General features: G+C 51.8%; 1 protein-coding gene across 1 annotated transcript in view; it reads right to left on the bottom strand.

The window, feature by feature from the left end:
- LOC116819961 (uncharacterized) overlaps positions 1-22,241 on the bottom strand; it is a 39,841-nt gene extending 17,600 nt beyond the window's left edge. Inside the window, 5 exon segments of the mRNA XM_075071255.1 lie at positions 821-1,016; positions 2,344-3,195; positions 16,156-17,042; positions 20,240-20,435; positions 21,229-22,241. Coding sequence (XP_074927356.1) covers positions 821-1,016; positions 2,344-3,195; positions 16,156-17,042; positions 20,240-20,435; positions 21,229-21,945 — 2,848 coding nt within the window. The 5' untranslated portion in view covers positions 21,946-22,241.
- Between the last annotated feature and the right edge of the window lie 1,474 nt (positions 22,242-23,715).

Genomic DNA, 23,715 nt, shown 5'->3' with positions numbered 1-23,715 from the left:
GTTAGACAGTGAGAAACATGCCTGAGCCCTCTCTGTACTACAGCCCCACCCTTGCTACTCCCAGAGGCTGCTCCAGGGACGGACGCCAGGCTCCCTCTGGGATAATATCCCATGAACTCCCTATCTCAGGCCCTTCCTGCTGAGGATTCTCCTCATTCTCATTTATCTGCTGGAAGAGTAAGAAAATAACCACGGTGCCTCTGAGGAGACCATCAGGGATATGAATCCCCTTTACATTCTGGGGAGCAATTTAGGAGGTGCCAATTCTGCCCTCACTCCTCATATTAGCACCTAGAGGATGGATGGGAGGACGTGGCTCCTTTCAGGAATCAGTCAGGATGCATGGGAAGGCCTAGGGATGTAGGTCAGGAGGAGAAGCCACTTCCTTGGTAGGATCCTGAACAGGAAACAAGAGATGGCAGAAGGAGGCAGCCACTTGATTAGGGGGCAGTCAGAGTGCAATCCACATTGTATCCATAACACCATATGTTATACGAGACATCAGCCTCCACACAGACTCTTCCTCTGAAACTCCAATCCCACCTGTGAACGACTTGCATATTTCCCCACCTTCCAAGGTCCCTAAGGTTCCTGTTAGCTATGAAGCCCACAAATCGCCACCAAGATTGACCTACCACCATTACGTGGCCTGTTCCGTAGGCACTAATCTTGCTGTGCATTAACCTACAGATTGATGGGTCCACACCTCACTATAAATCCTCTGAGACATTCGGTTCCCCCAATTCTCCCCTCCACGCCGTCCCCTCCACACACCCTTTCCTCAGAAAGGCACTCCTAACCAGCCTATGTGGCTTATTACCAGTTTCCTGTAGAGCGTCCATCTCCTCTTCAGAGGCACGTGGCAACTTGTACTTGCTCCGTCCTACCTCCTCCTGGGATCCCCACATGGTATTGGGCTGTGGTGGCTCCAGCTGGGAACTCTGAGATTCCCATAATGCTTCAGGGGTCTCCACCTCCTCTGGGGTCACTTCCTCGACCTTCACACGCACTGTGACCTAAGAAGGAACCACATGGGTCACTGTGGAACCAGGCCTGAGAATTACAGCGGAGGGGGAAGAGTCATATTTAAAAGGCCCCATTAGCAAAGAGGTCCACCCCCAGGGTGAAGGCTCCCCCAATCCCTACCAGGGTCAATAGGACTTGGAGAGTCTTCCTCACCGAAGAACAGGCATACATGTGGGAAGGCTCACCCCCAAAGTGATGAGCCAATGAGGCTGACCAAGAAGAGCCCTGCCAGTCAGGGTAGGTACTGAACACTGCCCAGTACTGTACATCCCTGCCACAGGGGACGCGACAGACACGTAGCGTTCCACGGCCTGCAAGCCTAGGGGGCTTCCAGATAGGTGTGATCTGCAGGGTGACAGACCCACAACTATCCTGAGGGACACCATGGTGTGCAGGAATTCTCACCAGTGGAGAATTTCCCTCAGTGCTGGGCCCTGTGGACACCACCAATGACTTGGGGGAGGGCCCCAGAGGGAGATACCACACCCCTTCCTCCAGGGGGTACAATGAGGGCAGAAGTTCTGGGGTCTGGTCCAAGTGGAAGTCCTGCACCTTCGACCTTGCCATCAGGGTCTGATTACAGCATGCATGTATGCTGATTGAAAATTGGCATTTAGCTGTCATTAGTACATGGCAAGTACATATGGTGATGTATACTTAGTGGCGAAGTCCACTCAGTCCTGAGCCCCCCCATTCAATGTTCCTGGGCATCTGGTCAACTTGGGCTCAGTCGATACCAACTTTGAAAATTCCCTGGGCACAAAATGTCCACTGAACTTCTCTGGGCAAAGCTGGGCACCTGCCTTTAAGCTTCAGATGGGGTCATTTAGTATGATTTGAAACTGCCTCTTCCCTGGCTCACATGCCAAGTGAGCAGCATCTAGCCCCACGCAAGAAATGCTTCTCTAATAGCACATTTCAAACCAGTGACCAGCTCTGCTTGCAATGTGCTGCTGAGGCATCCCTACCAGGCCAAGTGCTGAGGAGGTCGTCGTCCTGTCACCATCATCCCCAAGAAGGGCTGCTGAAGGGAACTGAGTGACCTTGCATACTAAAGAGACAGTGCCATTTACAAATTAGAGGACACCAGGATCTGCAGAGCACACGCAGCAGGGAGCTCTGGAAATCCCTGGAGCTGGGGACCCAGCTGAGCCCTAAGCCCCAGACAGCCCAGACCCCAGTGCTGAGAGCAGGATTATGCAGAACAAGCCCCACTCACGTCCTGCCTTGAGAATTTCTATGTTCACCCAGTGCCCAAACCTGCCCTGTCAAATGCCCTGCAGAGCCCAATGGACATTCCCCTGCACCTGCTCTCACCTGCTGCTCCCACACTCCAGCCTCTCGCTGTCCCAGCTGGAAATCCTCTGCCAGGGACACAGCCTGGGCGCAGGTTTCCGGGTGACGTACCCAGACCCAGCTCTGGATTTCCTCAGGCAAGATGGTCAGGAATTGCTCCAGGATCAGCAGCTCCATGATCTGCTCCTTGGTGCGGATCTCCGGCTTCAGCCATCGATGGGAGAGTTCCCGCAGGCGGCTGCAGACCTCTCGGGGCCCTTTGGCCTCCTGGTAGCGGAACTGCCTGAAGTGAAGGCGCTGCATCTCCGTGCTGATGTTACAGCCTCGCAGGATGGCTGCCTTCACCTTCCCATAGTCTCGGGCCTCTCGGGCATCCAGGCTGCTAATGGCCTGTTGGGCTTTTCCAGTGAGGGATGGCAGGAGTCGGGTCACCCACTCTCTTCTGGGCCAGTGGCAGGCTTCAGCCACTCGCTCAAAGGAAGCCAGATAGACCTCAATGTCATCCTCTGGCTCGAGCTCCGGCAGCTGAGGGTTTCCCAAGGCAGGGTCTGGAGCGGATACAATTTCGGGAGAGGTCTGTCGGGCCTGCAGCACCTGCTGTCGCTGGGACATCCCTTCTTGTGGCTCCGTCTTGACCTGGTGTAGTCTAATCCGGGACCATCTGGGAGTTACCGTTACAGGGGGTGCCACAACAGGATCTTTTGCAGCCCGCTCGGATTCCTTCCCCGGTCCTGGTTCCACAGGATCTTGCTTTTCCATTTTCGCTTTAGTGGGCCCCACCTGCTGCAGCCGAGCCTGGACCTGGAGGTGCAGGGGCTGTTGGCCCGCCTGCTCTGCAACTGCTCTCTGTTTTGGGGTTCGGCCTTTTCCCAGCTAGGGCCTAAGCTCCAGTTCTCAAACCTGCTTCCCTCCTTCGGGCCCCTCTTGGAAACACTGGGGAACCTGCAACAAAACAGTTCATGTGGATTTTCCTGTGTGACGGGAGAGGGACCCACAACACAAAAGGTAAATGAGCCCTTGCCTCAACTTCCCCAAACACCCACTGGCCTGTCCGCCCCCCGCTCCCCCCAGCCCCCACTGCCCCGCCCCACCTCCCCTCCAGTACCCCTCGCCTACCCCCGCTTTCCGCAGGGGCTGGGAGCGTGGGGCTCCCGACACAAAGAAACGCGGCGGCCCCTTTGCCGGCAGGGCCAGGCAGACAGGAACTCCCCCCGGCGAACGCAGGGTTAATCCCCGCTCCGCACGGCGGGGACTGGCCACCATCGCTGTCAGTCAGCTGGAGAGGCGGCTTAACCCTTCCCGGCGGCCCCACGGCCGGAGCTGGCGTCTGAGCCGCGCTGCGAGCAGGGAGGGCGGAGCCGGGCTGCGCAGCTCGGCCCGGGGGACTCCGGCCGGGAGATCGGGGCGGTGCTTGGCGCGGGTCCGGCCCTCGGCGCCTGGTGGTGCCAGCGCCGGGCTCGGCTGGCTGCTCCGGGATGGGATTTGCAGTCCCCGCCCGGCTGTAGGGCTCGTGTGAACGCTGCTGAAACAGGCTGCGGGGAGGAAACCAGGCGCTGGTCGGGGACCTGTCGCTGCAGCGCTTTGCCCGTCCTGTGCCCCTTGCAGCGGGTGTAACGGGAAAGGGGGAGCTATCACAGCCTAGAAATGTCAGGCTGCAGGGGACCTCGAGAGGTCACCTAGTCCAGTCACCCCCCTTTCTCCCAGGCAGGACCTAGTGTCCTTCCGTCACCCACTGCAGGGCTTCCTCTAATGGAGCTGCTGAGGAGGAGTGAATGACGGACTGCTCGGAGAAGGAAGGCTTTCATTGCCTAGCCACTAGTGCTAGGTGCCTGGGCAGCAAACAGGCATTGGAAAGGCTCATGTGTGAGCCTACCTTGTCTAGTTGGTATTCCTGACACCTGGGGGGATGATTCCTGGGGCGGGAAGGCTGAATCCATGGGTACAGTCTATCTGGGAAGGATGGAGTGGGCAGAGGGGGAGGGGGTACTCTATGTTCAAAATGGGATTGTCTGTTTCTGACTCATTGATACCAGGGAAGAAAATGATCTTCAGCGCTTATGGATCAAGGTCCTAGCAGTTAACATACAAGATGTGTGTTGGCTGGTGTCTGCTACAGCCCCTGTAATCACGCTAGGGTACTGGATGAGTAGCTCCTCATGCTCTATAACAGGGCAGATTGCCCCTTTGAATGCCTGGACAGGGAGCAATCAGTGCTGTTATGGAGGGAAGCTGATCAGGCAAGTGCTGGAAAACAACTAACCCAGCTGACCAGCACCTAGCACTTAGGTCTGATTCCTAGCTTGAGGCTATAAATGAGGATCTAGATACCTGAGGGAGGCAGGGCCCAGGAGAGAGCAGAGAGTGCACTCTTTTGGGGCTGTATGTGAAGACTCTGAGAGGGTGAACCCCCTGAATTGAGGGAGGTCCTGACCCTTTAGCTACAGGAGGCTACTGCTATACATAGACTGCATAGAATCATAGATTATTAGGGTTGGAAGGGACCTCAGGAGATCATCTAGTCCAACCCCCTGCTCAAAGCAGGACCAATTCCCAAAAGGCCCCCTCAAGGATTGAACTCCCAATCCTGCTGTTTGTTATGACTCCACACTGCCTTTCTGTTTGTATGTTGGAGAATAAACAGAGCCTTGAGGAAAGGGCTACAAATGGAACTGAGTGGGGCTGACCTGCCCAGGCTGCTACCCAGCACCACGCACCAATGTATAATGTGTAGTAGAGAGAGACTGTGTGATCAGGGGGGACTTTAATCTGAGAAACATACAGCTGGAAGTCTCATGCTGCCAGTACTAAAACATTCCTGGAATTTCTGACCATTACAGCTGACAATTTCATAAGTCAAAAAGTGTTGAATCCAACATGGTGGAATTATATATTAGACCTCATCTTGACAGATAAAGAGGAACTGATGACAGAACTATTAGTTAATTGTAGCTTAGGTACAAGTGGTCATGGTATGATCACATTTATAATGTGCAAATAGAATACAATCCAGACCAGTAATTATTTATATATAATGCTTTAAAAGAGCCAGTTTCACAAAGCTGCAAACAGTTATGAGCCAAATCAGCTGGGAGGAAGAATTTAATTGGAAAAACTTGAATGATAATTGGGACTTGTTTAAAAACAAGTTACTGGATGCCTGAAAAGCCACAATTGAGGAAGAAGGCCATATTGTTTAAAAAATCAACATGGTTTACAGGGGAAGTGAAGGCACCTATAAATAACAAAAGATGATAGATCCCACCTGGAAGAAAGAGGAAGTTGATGATACTATAAGTCAGAAGCTAGGAACTGTAGAAAACTGATAAGGGAGAAATCTGTCACTAGCAGAGTTCAGGAAAATAAAGAGGAGGTTTTTTAAAATATAGTAGGAACAAAAAGAATCCTGACAGTGGTATCAGTCCCTTCCCTGATGGAAATGGTAGAAATATCAGTAACAATACAGAAAAGGCATAAGTATTTAATAAATATTTCTGTTCTGTATTTGGAAAAAACATGATATAGTCTCCTCATAAGGTGATAACACTCTTTGGATTTGTACAAGATGGAACACTACCAACAGTGCTGCTTAGTGAGCAGGCAGGGGTGTGGCAGGTCACCTCCCAGTTGCAAATATCATCATGTCCTTCAAAGCCCCTTCAAGGGTGTCCAGTCCTTCCCTTTAATATGGGGACTTTGGGGGGTCTGGGCCCTCGAATGGTCAGGGTCTTCCCTAGCTAGGGTCTTCCCTAGCTGGGTTCTTCCCCAAGGTGAAGACTCCTGTTGTTCTCATGTCTTCTTGGAATGGGTAGGGAAGCACGGCCCTCTCCACCTCTCTGTGATCCAGGGCCCCATGGTGGGCAGTTACGCTCTGCACCTTGGGGTGCTAATCAGCCCCCTCCCCCAGCCACTTCCTACACAAGTCTCCTTTTCCCCACAGCGTAAATCAAAGTCTCAGGTAAAATCTCTGACCTGCACAATCAGTCCTCTGCCTCTTTTTTTGTAGGTTTGCTCAAGTCTCTGGCAATGAGCTCCTGGGCCGTACTTCTCCCAAGAATTTTGAGCAACTATCTGCTCCTTTCCATTGCCTGCCTCCTTCTGAGCTACTCTGCTTCCCCTTTCAAGCCCCTCCTCCAGGTTGTTCAGGCGTTGCAGGTGTGGTTATGGGAGGGTTGCCTGGGCCCAGAGCTTTTCTTTAACACCTTGCTCTTCAGTTTAGGGTTTGTACGTGTCATCATACGATTCCACTAGTATCTGACAAGGGTGTTAAACAGCAGCTACTAAAGTTAGACATTTTAACATCAGCAGATCCAGACAACTTGCATCAAGAGTTATAAAAGAGCTGGCCGAGGAGCTCACTGGACCATTAATATTGATTTTCAGTAAGTCTTGGAACACTGGGGAAGTTCCAGAAGACACAAAGAAAGCCAATGTTGTGCCAATATCTAAAAAGAGTAAATGGGATGACTGATAATTATAAGCCTATCAGTCTGACATCAATCCCAAGCAAGATAATAGAATGGTTGATATGAGACTTGAGTAATAAACAGTTAAAATGGATTAACATAATTACAGTAATACCAATCAACATGGGTTTATGGAAAACAGATTCTTTGAAACTAATTTGATTTTTTTTTATGAGATTACAAGTTTGGTTGATAAAGATAATAATGTTGATATAATATATGTAGACTCCTGTAAGATATTTGACTTGGTACCACACAACATTTTGATTAAAATTCTAGAACAATATAAAATTTAGCCCACATTAAATTGATTAAAAGCTGTCTGATAGATCTCAAAATGTAATTATAGACATGGAATCATTACTGAGTGGTTGTGTTTCTCGTGGGATCCTGCAGGGATTGGCTCTTGGCCCAACACTATTTAACATTTTTATTAATGACTTGGAAAAAACAAAATCATCACTGATGAAGTTTGCAGATGACACAAAAATTGAGGACGTGGTAAATAATGAAGAGGACAGGTCACTGGTATAGCACAAGCTGCATCGCTTGGTAACCTGGGCACAATCAAACAACATTTATTTTAATATGGCTAAATGTAAATGTATCCATCTTGGAACAAAGAACACAGGCCAGACTTACGGGCAAGGTGAGGGGAACGGACTCTGTCCTGGGAAGCAGTGGTACTAAAAATACCTGGGGGTTGTGGGAGATAGTCAGTTGAACATGAGCTCCCAGTGTGACACTGTAGCAAAAAAGGCGAATGTGATCCTTGGATGCATAAACAAGGGAATCTTGAATAGGATAGAGAGGTTATTTCACCTCTGTGTTTTGCTCTGATGCAGCTGCTGCTGGAATACTATGTCTAGTTCTGGTGTGCACAATTCAAGAAGGATGTACATAAATTGTAGACAATTCAGAAAAGATCCACAGGAATGATTAAAGGATTAGAATACCTGCCTTAGAGTGATAGACTCAAGGAGCTTAATCTATTTAGCTGAATCAAGAGAAGGTTACGGAGGGACTTGCTCACAGGCTGTAAGTACCTACATGGGGAACACAGATTTAACAAAGCACTCTTCAAGCTAGCAGAGAAAGGTAGAACACGCTCCAATGGCTGGAAGTTGAAGCTAGACAAATTCACACTGGAAATAAGATATACATTTCTAACAGTGAGGGGAATTAACCTTTAGAACAATTTACGAAGAGTTGTGGTGAATTCTGCATCCCTGACACTTTTTAAATCATGATTGGCTGTTTTACTGCAATATCTGCTCCAGGAATTATTTTGGGAAAACTTCTCTGGCCTGTGCTATACAGGAGGTCATGCAGTCATAGGCCTTAAGGCCAGAATTGACCACCAGGCCACCAGCACCACGCAGCACCCACACACTAAACTCATTTGCACAGGCAGATCATAGGAAGGACCAAGGTGCATCAGTGCCTGAGGCCCCCGCAATGGCAGAGAAATGATTACATGAGATATATCCAAATAATTCTGGCATGTGACTCATTGAGAGGAAGCCAAAGGCCAAGGCAAAGGAAAAAAACAAAAACCCAAGGTCACTGCCAATCTGACCTGGGGAAAAATTCCTTCCTGACCCTACATATGGCAGTCAGTTAGACTCTGAGCATGTGGGCAAGAACCAGCCAGTCAAGCACCCGAAAGACAGAATACCCTAGTGTCCCATCTCCAGCCATGATGGAGGATGCTTCAGAGGAAGGGGATAGCAAAACCCTTCCATGATACATGTGTGGAGGTTGGGGGGAATCCCTTCTTTACACCTACAAGTGAATTGCTTTATGAAGTGGAGGCATGCAAACAATATGTGTTTTAATATAGCCAGCTGTACATCTAGGAGCAAAGAATGCAGGACACACATACAGAATAGGGAACTCTATCCTGGGAAGCAGTGACTCTGAAAAAGATTTTGGGCTCATGATGAATAAGCAGCTGAACATGAGCTTCCAGGGCAATGCTGTGGCCAAAAGGGCTTGATCCTTGGCTATCAAGTAGGTGCACAGTTTGTGTTACCTTTGTATTTGGCACTGGTATGACCACTGCTGGAATACTGTGTCCAGACCTCAATTCAAGAAGGATGCTGATAAACTGGAGAGGGTTCAGAGAAGAGCTATGAGAATGATTGAAGGGTTAGAAAACCTGCCTTACTGTCAAAGACTTCAGGAGCTCAATTTATTTAGCTTACCAAAGAGAAGGTTAAGGGGTGACTTGATCACAGTTTACAGACTTCTACATAGGGACAGTGCATAAATCCTGTGGGCTGGCCTCTGTAGCTCCTGCACCAGCCATCACAAGGGTGTTAGTTGGCTTTAGAGTGAGCCTGTAACTCTCTGGCTTGGGCCTCAGTGAAGAAGAGCTTCTGAGTCTCCTAGACTCTATTAGGGCAGTAATGGAGCCTTCTCCTCTGCCTTGGCCTTCATCCCCTTCTTCCTCCTTGCACTGATTTGTCCAAGTACCCCGCTGTGGCAGGAGATGTTAGATAGAGATTGCTCCTCTGCCTGCGAGTGGGTGGACTGCTTTGCCAGTGGTGCCTTGTAGATACACCTTTCCTCTGTAATTCTCAGGCTCTGGCTCCACAGTGACATAACTGGCTTATGCTCGGGTCACTTGGTGTGTGTGGTCGTGCAAGTGACTGTGCTGTATGGAGGGTGCTCACACTGAGATTGAGAAGAGGTGGGCGTGTATCTCTCTGGAGAGCTCTCAGATTGAATCAGATGTCTCATGGGAGTCCAGTGTCCCACATGGAGGACTGGGGCTGAGCATAGGAGGTGAATGATGGCTTGGCCACCTGCAGTAAGGCCGCCTCCTGTGTCTGCTGTTCACCTAGCATGTGTCATATCCTCATGGCCCATATCAGGGTAACAAGCCTTGTGGATAAGTGGGAAGCGGCAGATGTGGTATATCTTGTCTTTAGTAAGCTGATACTGTCTCACATGACCTTCTCATTAACAAACTAGGGAAATACAACCTAGATGGTGCTACTATAAGGAGGGTGCATAACTGGTTGGAAAATTGTTCCCAGAGAGTAATTATCAGTGGTTCATAGTCATGCTGGAAGGACATAATGAGTGGGGTCCTGCAGGGATCGGTTCTGGGTCTGGTTCTGTTCAATATCTTCATCGATGATTTAGATAATGGCATAGAGAGTCGACTTTTAAAGTTTGCAGACGATACCAAGCTGGGAAGGGTTGTAAGTGGGTTTTTTTTCATAGGAAATGATAGGATTAAAATTCAAAATGATCTGGACAAACTGGAGAAATGGTCTGAAGTAAATAGGATGAAATTCAATAAGGACAAATGCAAAGTACTCCACTTATGAAGGAGCAATCAGTTGCACACTTACGAAATGGGAAATAACTGTCTAGGAAGGAGTACTGTGGAAAGGGATCTGGGGGTCAGAGTGGATCACAAGCTAAATATGAGTCAACAGTGTAACACTGTTGCAAAAAAACCAAACATCATTCTGGGATGTATTAGCAGGAGTATTGTAAACAAAACACGAGAAGTAATTCTTTCACTGATTAGGCCTCAACTGGAGTATTGTGTCCAGTTCTTGGGCACCACATTTCAGGAAAAATGTGGACAAATTGGAGGAAGTCCAGAGAAGAGCAACAAAAATGATTAAAGGTCTAGAAAACATGACCTATGAGGGAAAATTGAAGAAACTGGGTTTGTTTAGTCTGGAGAAGAGAAGACTGAGAGAGAACATGTTAACAGTTTTCAAGTACATAAAAGGTTGTTACAAGGAGGAGGGAGAAAAATTATTCTTCTTAACAGCTGAGGATAGGACAAGAAGCAATGGGCTTAAATTGCAGCAAGGGCAGTTTAGGTTGGACATTAGGAAAAACTTCCTGTGTGGGTGGTTAAGCACTGGAATAAATTGCCTAGGGAGGTTGTGGAATCTCCATCACTGGAGATTTTTAAGAGCAGGTTGGACAAACATCTGTCACAGATGATCAAGATAATACTTAGTCCTGCCTTGAGTGCAGGGGACTGGACTAGATGACCTTTCGAGGTCCCTTCCAGTTCTATGATTCTGTCACTCAGAGCTTCCCATCCACTCTGACCAAGGCCTGGTAGGAACCCCTTTCCTCCCTCATCCTCTTCTTCATGATCAGCCAGGAGAGTGAGACTGTTTCAGAGTTACCTTGCCCATTTTATCCCGAGTCTGATGTTATTTGGTGTTTCCTCACACTCTTGTGATTCGTGGCATTTACACTATGCAAAATGGCCACTTCCTCCCTCTACTTTCAACAGGGATGAAGACAAACTGCCCTCAGTCAATCTGGCCACACTTTTCCTACAGCCTTTGCATGCAGAAGTGGGGCTGCCCATAAGTCAAAATGGCCACCATCTCCCAGTGTTTTCAATGGGACTGAAGCCAGAGGTTAGGAGGGGGCCTGGGGAGTCCCCCTTGGAGATGCTGACCCAGAGGTTCATAGAGTCTTTGATTATAAGGCCAGAAGCCACTGTGATCCTCTTGTCTGACCTCTCGCATAACACAGGCCATCGGACTTCCCTGAACTAATTCCTGTTTGAACTAGCACATTATTGCTCGTGCACTTCCAGTTAAATGTTGATCCTGGTACATTCAGACTTATTCAGGGGTGGGAGACTCACAACCCAGAAGGAAAATTCTGATTAAAAAAAAAAAATCTCATGATCTTCAGCCACTCTCATGATTGTTGAATGTTTGGGATTGGCCCTACAAGCGATGACCTCTCTTCTGTCCAGTAGAGAAATGAGTTGGGGCACTTGAGGCCTGATAATCTCACCAGCAGAGAGGTTGTGGTAACTGTAATTACTATTAATAGTCTGTTGCAAACATATGCTCTAATGAATTATTCTGGGGTCCAGCCGGCCTTTTCCCATGAATCTTCCAGGCAGAGGGTGTCGTCTCCAGAATACACTGGTCATCTCACAGCGGTGTCCCTTCCATCTTTTCTCCAGCTACTGCCACTGCTGTTTGGATGCGGAATTTTGGGGCTGAGGCCTTGGGTCCCTGCTGTCCCCTAGAACCTCCCATTTGCCCAATAGCCCATCTCTGGTTCTAACACAGGAACCTGCACATATTTTTTCTCCTTTTTCCTGATGGTAGTGGTTACAGGGTTTCCCTCCCGTCCCATGTAACCTGCACCCAGGGTACCAGCAAAACTTTAAGCCTTTATCAGTCTGAGTCAGGTCCCTTCTGATATATAAGACCAGGGTCTACCTAGCCCCATCTAAAGTTTGGGCACTACAACAGCCAAGGCACATAGTGACATTAATGCACCTGGTGCCTCTAGCCCTTGGTGTTCCAAGGTTTTCCCCAGTTTTACCATCTTCTCAGAGTCCCCTTGCTAACTTTTGGTGTTACATTCCCACTCCTGCCAGTACCTGGGGGGCCAGGTGAGCACCCATGTGCTGCTCTGCTGAGCTTGCTGTTTCACCCTCTGATCTGTTTGCAAAGCTATTGTCCCAGTGAGATGGCTTCACACCCTCTTCCTTGCTCCTCAGATAAGGCAGAAACCAGCATCTGACAGTCACTCAGTTTATAGTTGGTCTCATGGAGGACAGGTCCATCAATGGCTATTAGCCAAGACGGATAGGGATGCAATCCCATGATCTGGGTGTCCTTAGCCTCTGACTGCCAGAAGCTGGGAGTGGACAACAGGGGATGGATCACTCAATGATTGCTTGTTCTGCTCATTCCCTCTGAAGCACTTGGCATTGGCTACTATGGGAAGACAGGTGGACCATTGGTCTGATCCAGTGTGGCCAGTCTTAGGTTCACAGAGAGTCTCTCCAGGGAGTATCTGAGCACCTGCCTAGAGCTGTGCCAGGACTTCTTAAGAGTCAATCATTTTTCTATGCAGTGTGAACTTTACATGCCTTTCGGCGGAGGATGAGATCTATCTGCATGCCTCTTCCTATCATGGCTAATCCCAAGGCGTTGCCCTGTGCTTACTGTGTATTTTACAGTGGTGCTCTTTTTTTAAACAGCGAGATAACAATTGGGGATAATTATCGTGTTGTAAAATCTTAAATGGAGACAAGCTGCTTATAGTGTTCACAAGGCAGCTGGGTGAGGTCAGAATGATGTCCCTGCCCATGGTTGACTTTGCCTGGTTTACCTCACAGTAACTCCACTGTGTGTGTGTACAGCAGGAGAGCCAATACACCTGTTATCCTAGTGTTAAAACCTCCCCTTTTTTGTCAGTGAAGACATAGCCTCAGTGTCCTCCCCTTATGAGGCTTCAGGAGCTCCAGTGGTGGGAGTGCAGGAACTGGACCACGCAACTTTCCCATGTTTGATGCTAAACTGTGGGGATATCTTTAAGGCATTGCACTTGGATCGTTCTCTCCTCCCGCCATATTCACTGGAGTTGTGGAGAAGGGACTATGTTAATGTGAAATTGTGAGATATGAGATGGTGTTACAACTGTTAAGTGAAACTCTGTGATGAGGTATGTTGTGGCACCAAGAACATGGACTACTCGGTGCCCAGAGACATAGAAGCTGGGACTCATGGAGGGCCACTCTGGACAGCTTGTTTGGAGCTTTTGGGGGCTTAATGTGAAGATTGTTGGGTGGCTCTGAAAGAGACAGGGAGCAGGTGTACAGAGGGGGTAGATTGCGATCAGGAAGAGAAGCATGGCTGGGCTGTTACAGGGTTAGGCTTTCCCTCGGGCAGAGACATAGCAGGGTTACTAAACACTATTACGTATATTGTATTTATTGGGGTTAGTAGCTTTCCAAACCCAGGAGACCGAGGTGTAGTCAATCGGTTTTGAAGAGATCTGCAAGGCCCTTTAAACCGTTAAAAAAGCCAGGATCACCCACTATTGACAGGGAAGTGTCCAGAGAGGAAGCGTGGAGAGGTAGCGACCCAGAGAGAGCAGTGTTGAAGAAGGTGTGCATCCAGAAACGGGCAGGTCATAGTAGGAGCTGAAATTTCTCAGCAGAAGCTACATATCTTCTCTGATGCTCTCAGAGCCCCTTCTTCCATCAGAGCTTCTTCAGTCAGTATTTGGAAAGACAGATAAGTCACTTGCTGGTTAGGGGTTGATGACACAGTGGTAACAATGAAAGTCCTGCCTACACTAGAGTTTCCACTGTTGCTTCTGCCAGTGGAGCTACACTGATGAATTACAGGTCCTCATTTTCCATCTGTGCATGAGGCCTATGTGCTGTGTGCTCCTTAGCCCCTCTGGAGCTGCAGGGAAGCAGACATCCAGTCACAACACACAGGACTCACCATCCACAGTGGAGGTTGAAGTCTAAACTCCGGTTTTGCTTTGCTGGCTCATGGAGCCCAAAACTACAGTGTCTCACAACATCTACATGGGAACAGCAGGACAGCTACTCCCAAGTGATAGTAACTCTCTCAGGTACTCAGTGTGGATGCAAAGATGCTGGGCCTGCATCAATTCCGGCTACCCTGCTTCTTCCCCCAGCAACATCTTGGACTGGGTTCCTCCGAATGTTGCCTCCCCAAAAAGGAAATGAAGCACTTGTGTGGGGATGGCAAGTGTTCTTCACTTGCCAACGTAAACGCTGTAACAGTAAAACTGCCCCTGTGAATCGCTAGGCCACTTATTCCCATGGTTTGCTGCAGGGAGGAAAGCAGAGCGGCACCGGGTTGCAGCTGGAGATATAAGGGCTGTCCTTGGATCACATGTGTTACCAAGTGTCCTGACGAACCCCTTAGCTTTTCCTAGGAGCACTACATACCTGCCACCACCACGCAGGTCCCACTTTCCACCCCTTCTCCCTGTTCTCAGCCAGAAACTAAACCCAACCAGGGAGACTGATAAAACGTCATCACAGTGAGTTGGAACTCAACAGGGCAAGAAGCCAGGGGAAAACAGTGAGAATGGCAATGGGCAGCTACACAAAGGCCAAATCAAGAGAGTGGGTTTAACTGAGTAAAAGGAACAGGGAAAGAGAGGTAATTAAGTGTGCAGAGCTGTGATTGATTGACAAGGAGTGCTCTTCAGTACATTACAATCAAATCAGCAGGAAATAAATAAAAAATACCAGCAATTCAGAAGGGCAACCAATGAGGTAGGGAAGATCAGAAGATTTAAAACTAAGGCCCCAATCTTGCACTGAGCTACGCTTGGGGACCCCAGTAGCCAGGCAGCACTCCAGAGGAATCTCCCCATGTGGAGCTCAGTGCAGGATTGGGGTCGTCTGATCAAAATGTCACACCAATAAAACTGAATCAGTGGTTGTGCTGATGGGCAGCTGAGCCAGGAAGCAATGGTGTGGTCTGGACAATGCAATGCACTAGAGACAGGGCAGCAAACAGAGAGAGAGGTAACAGGACAGGAGCAGAAAACCAGAGGGCGATGACTAAATACAGAAGAGTACACAGAGAAAGTAAATTCTTAGGCTGAGATAAGAGTCAGCTGGAAGAGCCAGTCAGGTGAGTGGGAGGCAGAGAGTCAATGCAGCAGATTTGGGCCCCAGTTACACGCAGCTGCTGAGGAGAGATGATAGAGGGCTCTGAAGCGCTGGTGAGGGTGGGTGCCTCCAAGTAGGGCAGAGCATGGAAGAAGGTGGCCGTGCGGGGCCATTGAGGCAGAACTGGTTGGCAGTGGGGCAGGAGGTAGAGCTGGCCTAATGCCTTCCCCTGGAGGTGCTGTTCCTGGTACCGCTGGGACTGAGGCCTGCCAGCGTTGCTGAGTCTGCCTTCATTACAGAGTTAACTTGAGTTATCTGTGCTCCAGTGAGTGCTCTCGAGTGAGCTGAGCTCAGATGAGAACAGCCACACTGCTGTGCCAACATAGTACAGCGCTAGGTACAAGTACAGCGTTATGGCTTCTGCGCACACACATTTCCCAGTGAGTAGGGGGAGAACTTCTGTCCTTTTTGGGCACACTAGGAGACTCGTGGGCTAGGCACTGGAGAACTAGCAACATGCAAGTGACACAAGCCTGGAGCCACACTATAGAGAGGCTGCATTAGCAGCTGATGAGTTGTGCTCCAGTTTTAGCCTATGCTCCCTCCTTGGGCTGGCCAACTTGGGGTCACAGCACCACTGCACCCACTTAAAGGTACTGTATGTGGATGGGACTTGAGTGAGGGACAATACTTGAGTTACAAGAAGTTAATTTACAGCAAAGACAAGCCCCTAGAGTGGCCCTCTCCTCACTAGTTCAAGCAGGAAGGAGCAAATCACTGCTGGGGCAGTTCCGGAATCGGGACACCTCAGAGGACTAAGGTAAAGCCCCAATTCACACCCCCTGGTGTCCATGACGGGGATGGTTCTGTTAGTGGGCATGGGGCTAGCTTCTCTCAGGCCCTGCTTCACATTCTTAAACACACATGATCAGAGCGGAGCTCTCTGTTGGGAGGGTCTCACTTGTCCATGGCTGCGGCTCTGGAGTGGATTCTCAGGTGGCGGGCCAAAGAGGATTTGTTACTGAAGCTCTTCCCGCACTCGGTGCAGGGGAAGGGCCGTTCCCCTGTGTGGGAGCGCTCGTGAATGGCGAGGTAAGCCAGATACTTGAAGCTCTTCCCACATTCGGCACAGGGGTAGGGCTTCTCCTGTGTATGAGTCCTCTGGTGCATTGTCAGGTTGGAGAGCTGGCTGAAGCGCTTTCCGCACTCGGCGCAGGGGTAGGGCCGCTCACCCGTGTGGGAGCGCTGGTGCTTGTTGAGGTCCGAGGGGTTCGTGAAAGTTTTCCCACACTCATCACAGGAGTAGGGTCTTTCCCCTGTGTGCAGCCTCTGGTGTGTAATGAGTGTGGAGAGGTGGCCGAAGTTCTTCCCACATTCGGCACAGAAATAGGGTTTCTCTCCCGTATGGGTTCTCTGGTGGGTTTTGAGATGAGTCAGTCTGTTGAAACTCTTTCCACATTCAGGACAGGGATATGGTCTGTCCTTCTCATGGACTCTCCCATGGGCTGTGAGCGCCTGCTTCTCCCAGAACCTTTCCCCACAATCTCGACATTTATGGGGCTTCTCTGTCCTGTGAATGCTGTTCTGATGGTGAAGGTCCCCTGAGGTCCGAGGTCTCCCCGATGCAGGAGGCTGGATTAGTCTCCTGAATCCACTCTCACATTCCCCTAGGGGATCTGGCTCATTCCCCACTGGGCTCCTCTTCTGCCTCTTGCAGGCTCTTTCCTGCTCAGGTCTGTGGTTAATGCTCTCTCCTGAATCCTGCTGTGATATGCTGGGGGGCTGCAGGTTTTCAGGCCCTTCGTTGTGAGGCTGCTCCTCAGTCCTGCTCAGGATCCTGGCACCTGCTGGATGGAAGAGAGAATCCAGAGATTATTTCATCTCTCGTATTTCCAAGAGGAAGTGGCTGAGGCTCCTCACATCCTTCCACCAGAGAGACCCCCAAGAAGAGCCAGTCAGCCATGCAGAAAGAGAGGGCTGTGGAGGGGCACAAGCAGGAAGCCTCACATCCCTTTCTCCTTCTTCTTTTCCCAGGGCCCACAATAGCTTTTCCTCAACTCCCAACATTTCCCTTTCCCTGTGCTCCAGCCCCTCAATTCCCCTCCAGGATCCCCCTCTCTCTTTCCTCTTCTCCTGACCATAGACCAGGGGTGGGCAAACTACAGCCTGTGGGCTGGATCTGTGGTGCTGCAAGCCCCGGCCACTCTTGGAAGTAGCTGGCACCATGTTCCTGTGGCCCTGGGGTGGGGGGGCAGAGAGCTCCTTGCGCTGCCCTCGCCTGCAGGCACCGCTCATCCTGCCCTGAGCCCCCTCCTGAACCTCGCACCCCAACCCCCTGCCTTGAGCCCCCTTCTGCACTCCGCACCCCCTCCTGCACTCCAACTCCCTGCCCTGGGCCCCTTCCTGCACACTGCACCCCCTCCTACCCCCCACACTCCCTCCGCACACCAACCCCCTGCCCCAGCCCTACATTCGTGACTCTGCATGAAATTTTCCCCACCCAGATGTGGCCCTAAGGCCAAAAAGTTCGCCTACCCCACCATAGACCTTTTTCTCCCTCACTGCAGTATCCCCTTCTCATTCAGGACCCAACTCATTTGTTCTTTTGCTAATTGATCGCTCTCTCTCTTTGGTTCCTTTGCCCCACTCAACGTACCTGCTGTTTAGGTGACAAGGATGTTCCCTACAGAAATCCACTTACAGGTTAGAGCCAGATAAAAAACAAATGGACACAATGAGGTTTCAAAGTGGTGTTTGGAAATAGACCCATTGTCTACTTTCACAATTTTTTTTTATTTTTCATTTATCGAAATGGTTCGCTTTATGTGAACAAAATATTTAGATGCAATATTTTATTTAAAAACCAAGATGAATAATTTTGTGAAAAATGTCATTAGTGTCAGCAATTATTTGCAAAAAGTTTGCTTTCGAAAAATGTCCACTTGTACACCAAAAATTAAAAAAAAGTTTGTTAAAGAAACATTGAGTAGCTCTACTGAAGATAGTAGGGGGTGCTACTCCCATCTCCTGCTTAACCCGTCCAGGAGACATGAACTGCGACTGTGTTACATTGCAGTGAGCTGGGGTTGGGTGAGTGGCTTGCTAAGATGAGGGTTCCCAGGCTGCCCTCTGCAGTGGTGGGTTCCATCTCCAGGCAGTCTCTCACTACACCATCGACTATGCCAATGCTCTCAGATTTATTCCTGAGCTGAGAGGAGACAGGCCCCAGTTCCTGCCATTGCCAGAGATCCCAATATCCCAGAGGGAAAGGACACAGAGTGATCTGAGCCAGAGTAGAGGGCACAGGAAGAATCGCCATGCCAACCAGCTCACCCATCACCGCTAATGCACTAGAGGCTTACGCTGCCAGGTATGACAGACAGACTGGCTCTGATCAGGCTAGTGAAGAAGCCATCCTGGTCCTGTATGCTGGGTGTGAGGCCCCGATCCACCACCTGGAGAAAGTCTGTATGAGACTGACAATAGACTGAAGTGACTGTGCAGGCGCTGGATACAGCCAGGTAAATGACACAAGGAAGCAGCTGGAGAACCACCACCTGCGCATGCTGAGACCGTAGGGTCCAGTGTCAGGAAAGGAGAATCTACCACCCACGTAGGCGAGCAGCAGTAAAGCTGGCAGACCAGCACCCCTGGACTGGAAGAGGAGGGGATGTAAAGCCAAAGAATGATGGGCTGTGACTGGGGAAAATGTAAAACACTTGGGGAAAAGCTGCCAACCCCAGGGCCCAGAGCCATCACCTACTTTGCTGGCAGCACCTTGGCCACTCAGGCTCTGGCTGGCACTGCACATACCCCGGGCATAATTAGTGCTGGGTCCATCCTACCTTGTAAGTGATGGTAAAGCTGTGACTGGCAGAGGGGCACGTGTTAACCATGACAATCCCAGAGCAGAGGGACTTGCCGGAGAAGGGTCAGGGATGGTGGTCACAGGTGAGGGGCTATTTAACACCAGCTAAAAGGTCTCAGGCTGGCAAGGGCTACCCAACCTGGAGGAGGAGTTAGGCAAGGGGCGGGGAAAGGATACTCCTTAAAAGCCACCATCAAAACAAGGAAACGAATCATGAGAGGTTCCTGTGTTAGAACCAGTGAGGCAGGATATTCATCCTGGACACCAGGGGACGCAACCCATTGTGCTCTTCCTGAAAACGCATTGCAGCTGCAGGCACTGCTACAGGGGCTGAGCAGGGTACAAGCCTAGGACTGGCTAAGCCAGGGAGAACCCACTTGTTGGTTATAACATCCCTGGCAAGAATATTCTACTTACACAGCTTCTGCACAGAGCCCCGCAGCTGGGTCACATGGTGGGAAACATATGTGAGCCTTCCCTGTGCTACAGCTCCCACCATTGCTACTCGGGGTGGGGGAGAGGGGTGCCCCAATGACAGATTACAGCTGTGGGGGATTTCCAGTCTAGTGCCGGGCTTGCGTCATGTTCCTTTTGGGCTTCCACGATAACATCCCTGGAGCTTCCTGCAGGCACTTCCTGCAGAAATACTCCTCATTCTCACTCAGCAGGCCAGAACCAGGAGAAAGTAAGACACTCCCCCATCCCCCTAACTCACTACCCAGAGGAGAGGAAGGGTCCATCCTGCCTCAGACTCCCAACTGAGCGCTCAGTCCATCGATGGGTGAGGGAAGGGGTTTCCACCAGAGCTGGCCAGGATGCATGGGAAACCTTGAATGACATGGACCTTGAGGAGACAGCTCCTGCTGGATAACACCACAGAACAGGACCCACACAAGAAGGGTTCACATCTGCGCTGGCTACAGGGCCACCCAGCTCCCACAGTCCCATCCCCACTACCTGGGCCACTTGTCCTCTAGGAGACACCCACTGGCCACCCTAACCCCACCCCACCCCCAGTCTCCCATGTTCTCCAATCCTGCTGGGGAGCCCTCAAGGGTCTGAGCCAGCCACTTCCCTGTTGTCCCCACACACACTCAGCCCAAGGGACTGCCTTCCCCATTGTCCCCTCAGTGCTCCCAGGAAGATCTGACCCAGGCCCCTTCACAAGCTTGTTACCCGTTTCTTGTCCAACTCGGGGCTCCTTTCCAGGGGCACCTGGCAGCTCGCACTTCCTCAGTGCTGCCTCCTTCGGGGATCCCCATGCGGGATGGAGCTGCGGTTGCTCCAGCTGGGTGCTCTGAGATTCCCATAATGCTTCAGGGGCATCCATCTCCTCTGGGGTCACATCCTCAACCTTCACACGCACTGTGACCTGGGAACCAACCACATGGGTCACCGGGCAGCCAGGGGCTGGGCGTGAGGGGGGAATCATATCTGAATAGTGCCTGTGGCAAAGCACACCCTCTCCTCAGACAGAAGCTGCTTTGGCCAGCAGGTCCTGTACCTACTGGGAGAGGTAACAGGAATGGGAGGCTGAGGCTGTGCAGTATGAGCCTGGGAGGAGCTTGAACCTAGGGAGACGCAGGCTCCCCAGGATGCCATCTCTGGGAGGAGCTGAAGGAAAGAAGCCATGCCTTGTCACGCAGGACCCTTCGGCAATTTCACTAGTACCTGCAGCTACTACACCACTCACGTCCTGTGAGGTGAGGCAGCTCAGGAGACACTCCTACCCCATGGACATGATGGCTGCATGTGACACACAGAGGATGCTCAGGGCTGGGTCTCTAGGATCAAGCCATACTGCATTGCCTCCTAACAGCAAACGCTAGATTCACACGGAGCCCCAGTCAGTTAATGAGGCTCCCAATCAATTCAGATGTTGGGAGATGTCACTGCACTCTCCCAGCAGCTGCAGGTACTAGTGAAATTATTGCCCAAGAGTCCTGCATGACTCTGCATAAGGGAGGCAGTGACTTTTATACCCAGAGAGTATGGCAGGGTGTGCAGAGCAGGGAGCTGTGAAAATCCCTGTGACTGGGGACTCAGCTGAACCCTGAGCCCCAAACAGTCCCAACCCCAGTACTGAGCCCAATGGAGCCCCCTGGACATTCCCCCACAACTGCTCATACCTGCTGCTCTCATATCCCCGCCTGTTGCAGTCCTACCTGGAAATCCTCAGCCAGGGACACTGCCTGGGCACACGTCTCTGGGCAATGTTCAGAAACCCAGCTTTGGATTTCTTCTGGCAGGATGGTCAGGAACTGCTCCAGGATCAGCAGCTCCATGATCTGCTCCTTGGTGTGGATCTCCGGCTTCAGCCATCGATGGGAGAGTTCCCAGAGTCGGCAGAAAACTGCCCGGGGCCCCTCGGCCTCCTGGTAACGGAACTGCCTGAAGCGCTGGCGCTGTGTCTCCATGCCAATGTCACACCCTCGCAGGACAGCTGCCTTCACCTTCCCATAATCTCCAGCATCTCTGGCATCCAGGTTGCTAATGGCCTGCCGAGCTTTTCCGTTGAGGGTTGGCACAAGGCGGGTCACCCACTCTCCTCTGGGCCACTGGCAGGCTTCAGCCACTTGCTCGAAGGAAGCCAGATAGGTCTCAATATCCTCCTCTGGGGTCAAATCCAGCAGTGGAGGGTTTTTTGATGCAGGGACTGATGTCGGCACAACTTCAGCAGGTGTCCGTAGGCTCTGTAGCTCCTCCTGAAGTTGATCTTTCCAGTACTGGGACATCCTGTCACACTGCTCAGTCCTTAGCTGTCGCCATCCTGTGCGGGACCATCGAGGACTTACTGAGATGGTTGGTCCCAGGACTGGCTCCTTCCCGTCTCTCGCCAGCTCATTCCCTGCTTTTGGGCCCGTTGGCTCTGCCGTTTCCATATTATCTCATGGAGCCTGGATGTGGAGACCCAGGAGCTGCTGATCTGTCTTCAGGGACCAGCCTATCCCTGCTGGGGCCTGCGCTCTAGTTCTCCAACTTGCATCTCTCTCTCCATCCCGCTGGACGCACCCAGGCTCCTGGGGGGGCTGCAGCAAAACAATTGATCAGGATGTTAATGTGTGATGGGAGAGTCAGAACCACAACAAACAGAGGGAAAAAAGAGAGACCTAGTCATGATTCACCCAAACACCCACCGAGCCATAACCTCTGCTCCCTGCCCTCCAGCACAGACAGGCCCTGCCCCCCCCCCCATAACCCAGCTCCCCATAACCCAGCACAGGCAGGCCCAGCCCCCACCCCACTGACCAGTCCCATAACCCAGCTCCCCATGACCCAGCACAGACAGGCCCTGCCCTCACCCTCCATAACCCAGCTCCCTGGCCCCCGGCACAGACAGGCCCAGCCCCCACCCCGCTGCCTCCCCCATAACCCAGCTCCCCATCCCCCAGCACAGACAGGCCCCTGCCCCCACCCTCCATACCCAGCTCCCTGCCCCCAGCACAGACAGGCCCTGACCCACCCGCGCATAACCCAGCTCCCCTCCCCCAGCACAGACAGGCCCTGCCCCACCCTCCTAACCCACTCCCTGCCCCCGGCACAGACCACGCCCTGCCCCCTCCATAACTCAGCCGCTCCCTGCCCCCGGCACAGACAGGCCAGCCCCACCCCACTGCCCCCCATACCAGCCCCCATCCCCAGCACAGACAGGCTGCCCCCCCCACGCCTCGCCATAACAGCACAGACAGCCCGCCCACCCACGACCAGCCATAACCAGCTCCCATGACCCAGCACAGACAGGCCCTGCACCACCCCTCGCATAATCCCAGCTCCTGCCCAGCACAGACAGGCCCTGCACCCACCTCCATACCCAGCTCCTGCCCCCAGCACAGACAGGCCCTGCACGCACCTCCCGCCCCTGCCCAGCACAGACAGCCCTGCACCACTCTCCCTGCCCCCAGCACAGACAGGCCCTGCACCCACTCTCCTGCCCAGCAAGACAGGCCCTGCACCCACCTCCTGCCCCCGCAGCAGAGACAGGCCTGCACCCACTCTCCCTGCCCCACACAGACAGGCCCTGCACCCACTCTCCCTGCCCCCAGCACAGCCAGGCCCTGCACCCACCCACTGACCAGCCCCATAACCCAGCTCCCTGCCCAGCACAGACAGGCCCCACCCACCCACTGACCAGCCCATAACCCAGCTCCATGACCCAGCACAGACAGGCCCTGCACCCACTCTCCATACACCAGCTCCCTGCTCCCCAGCACAGACAGCCTGCACCCCCCCACTGACCAGCCCATCAAACCCAGCTCCCCATGACCCAGCACAGACAGGCCCTGCACCCACTCTCCATAACCAGCTCCCTGCCCCCAGCAACAGACGGCCCTGCACCCACACCCACTGACCAGCCCCATAACCCAGCCCCATGACCCAGCACAGACAGGCCCTGCAACCCCACTCTCCCGTGCCCCCAGCACAGACAGGCCCTGCACCACCCTCCATAACCTCAGCTCCTGCCCCCGACACAGACAGGCCCTGCACCCACTCTCCTGCCCCCCAGCAAGACAGCCCTGCACCCACCCTCCATACCCAGCTCCTGCCCACCGCACCAGACAGCCTGCACCCACTCTCCCCCCCCACACAGACAGGCCTGCACCACACCCCATAACGCAGCTCCGCCCCCAGCACAGACAGGCCCTGCACCCACC

This window comes from Chelonoidis abingdonii, chromosome 11 (genome assembly GCF_003597395.2).
Source record: "Chelonoidis abingdonii isolate Lonesome George chromosome 11, CheloAbing_2.0, whole genome shotgun sequence".
In the NCBI taxonomy this organism is placed as follows: domain Eukaryota; kingdom Metazoa; phylum Chordata; order Testudines; family Testudinidae; genus Chelonoidis; species Chelonoidis abingdonii.
Note: the sequence above shows the minus strand (reverse complement) of the source record. Positions and strands in the feature narration are given on the sequence as shown.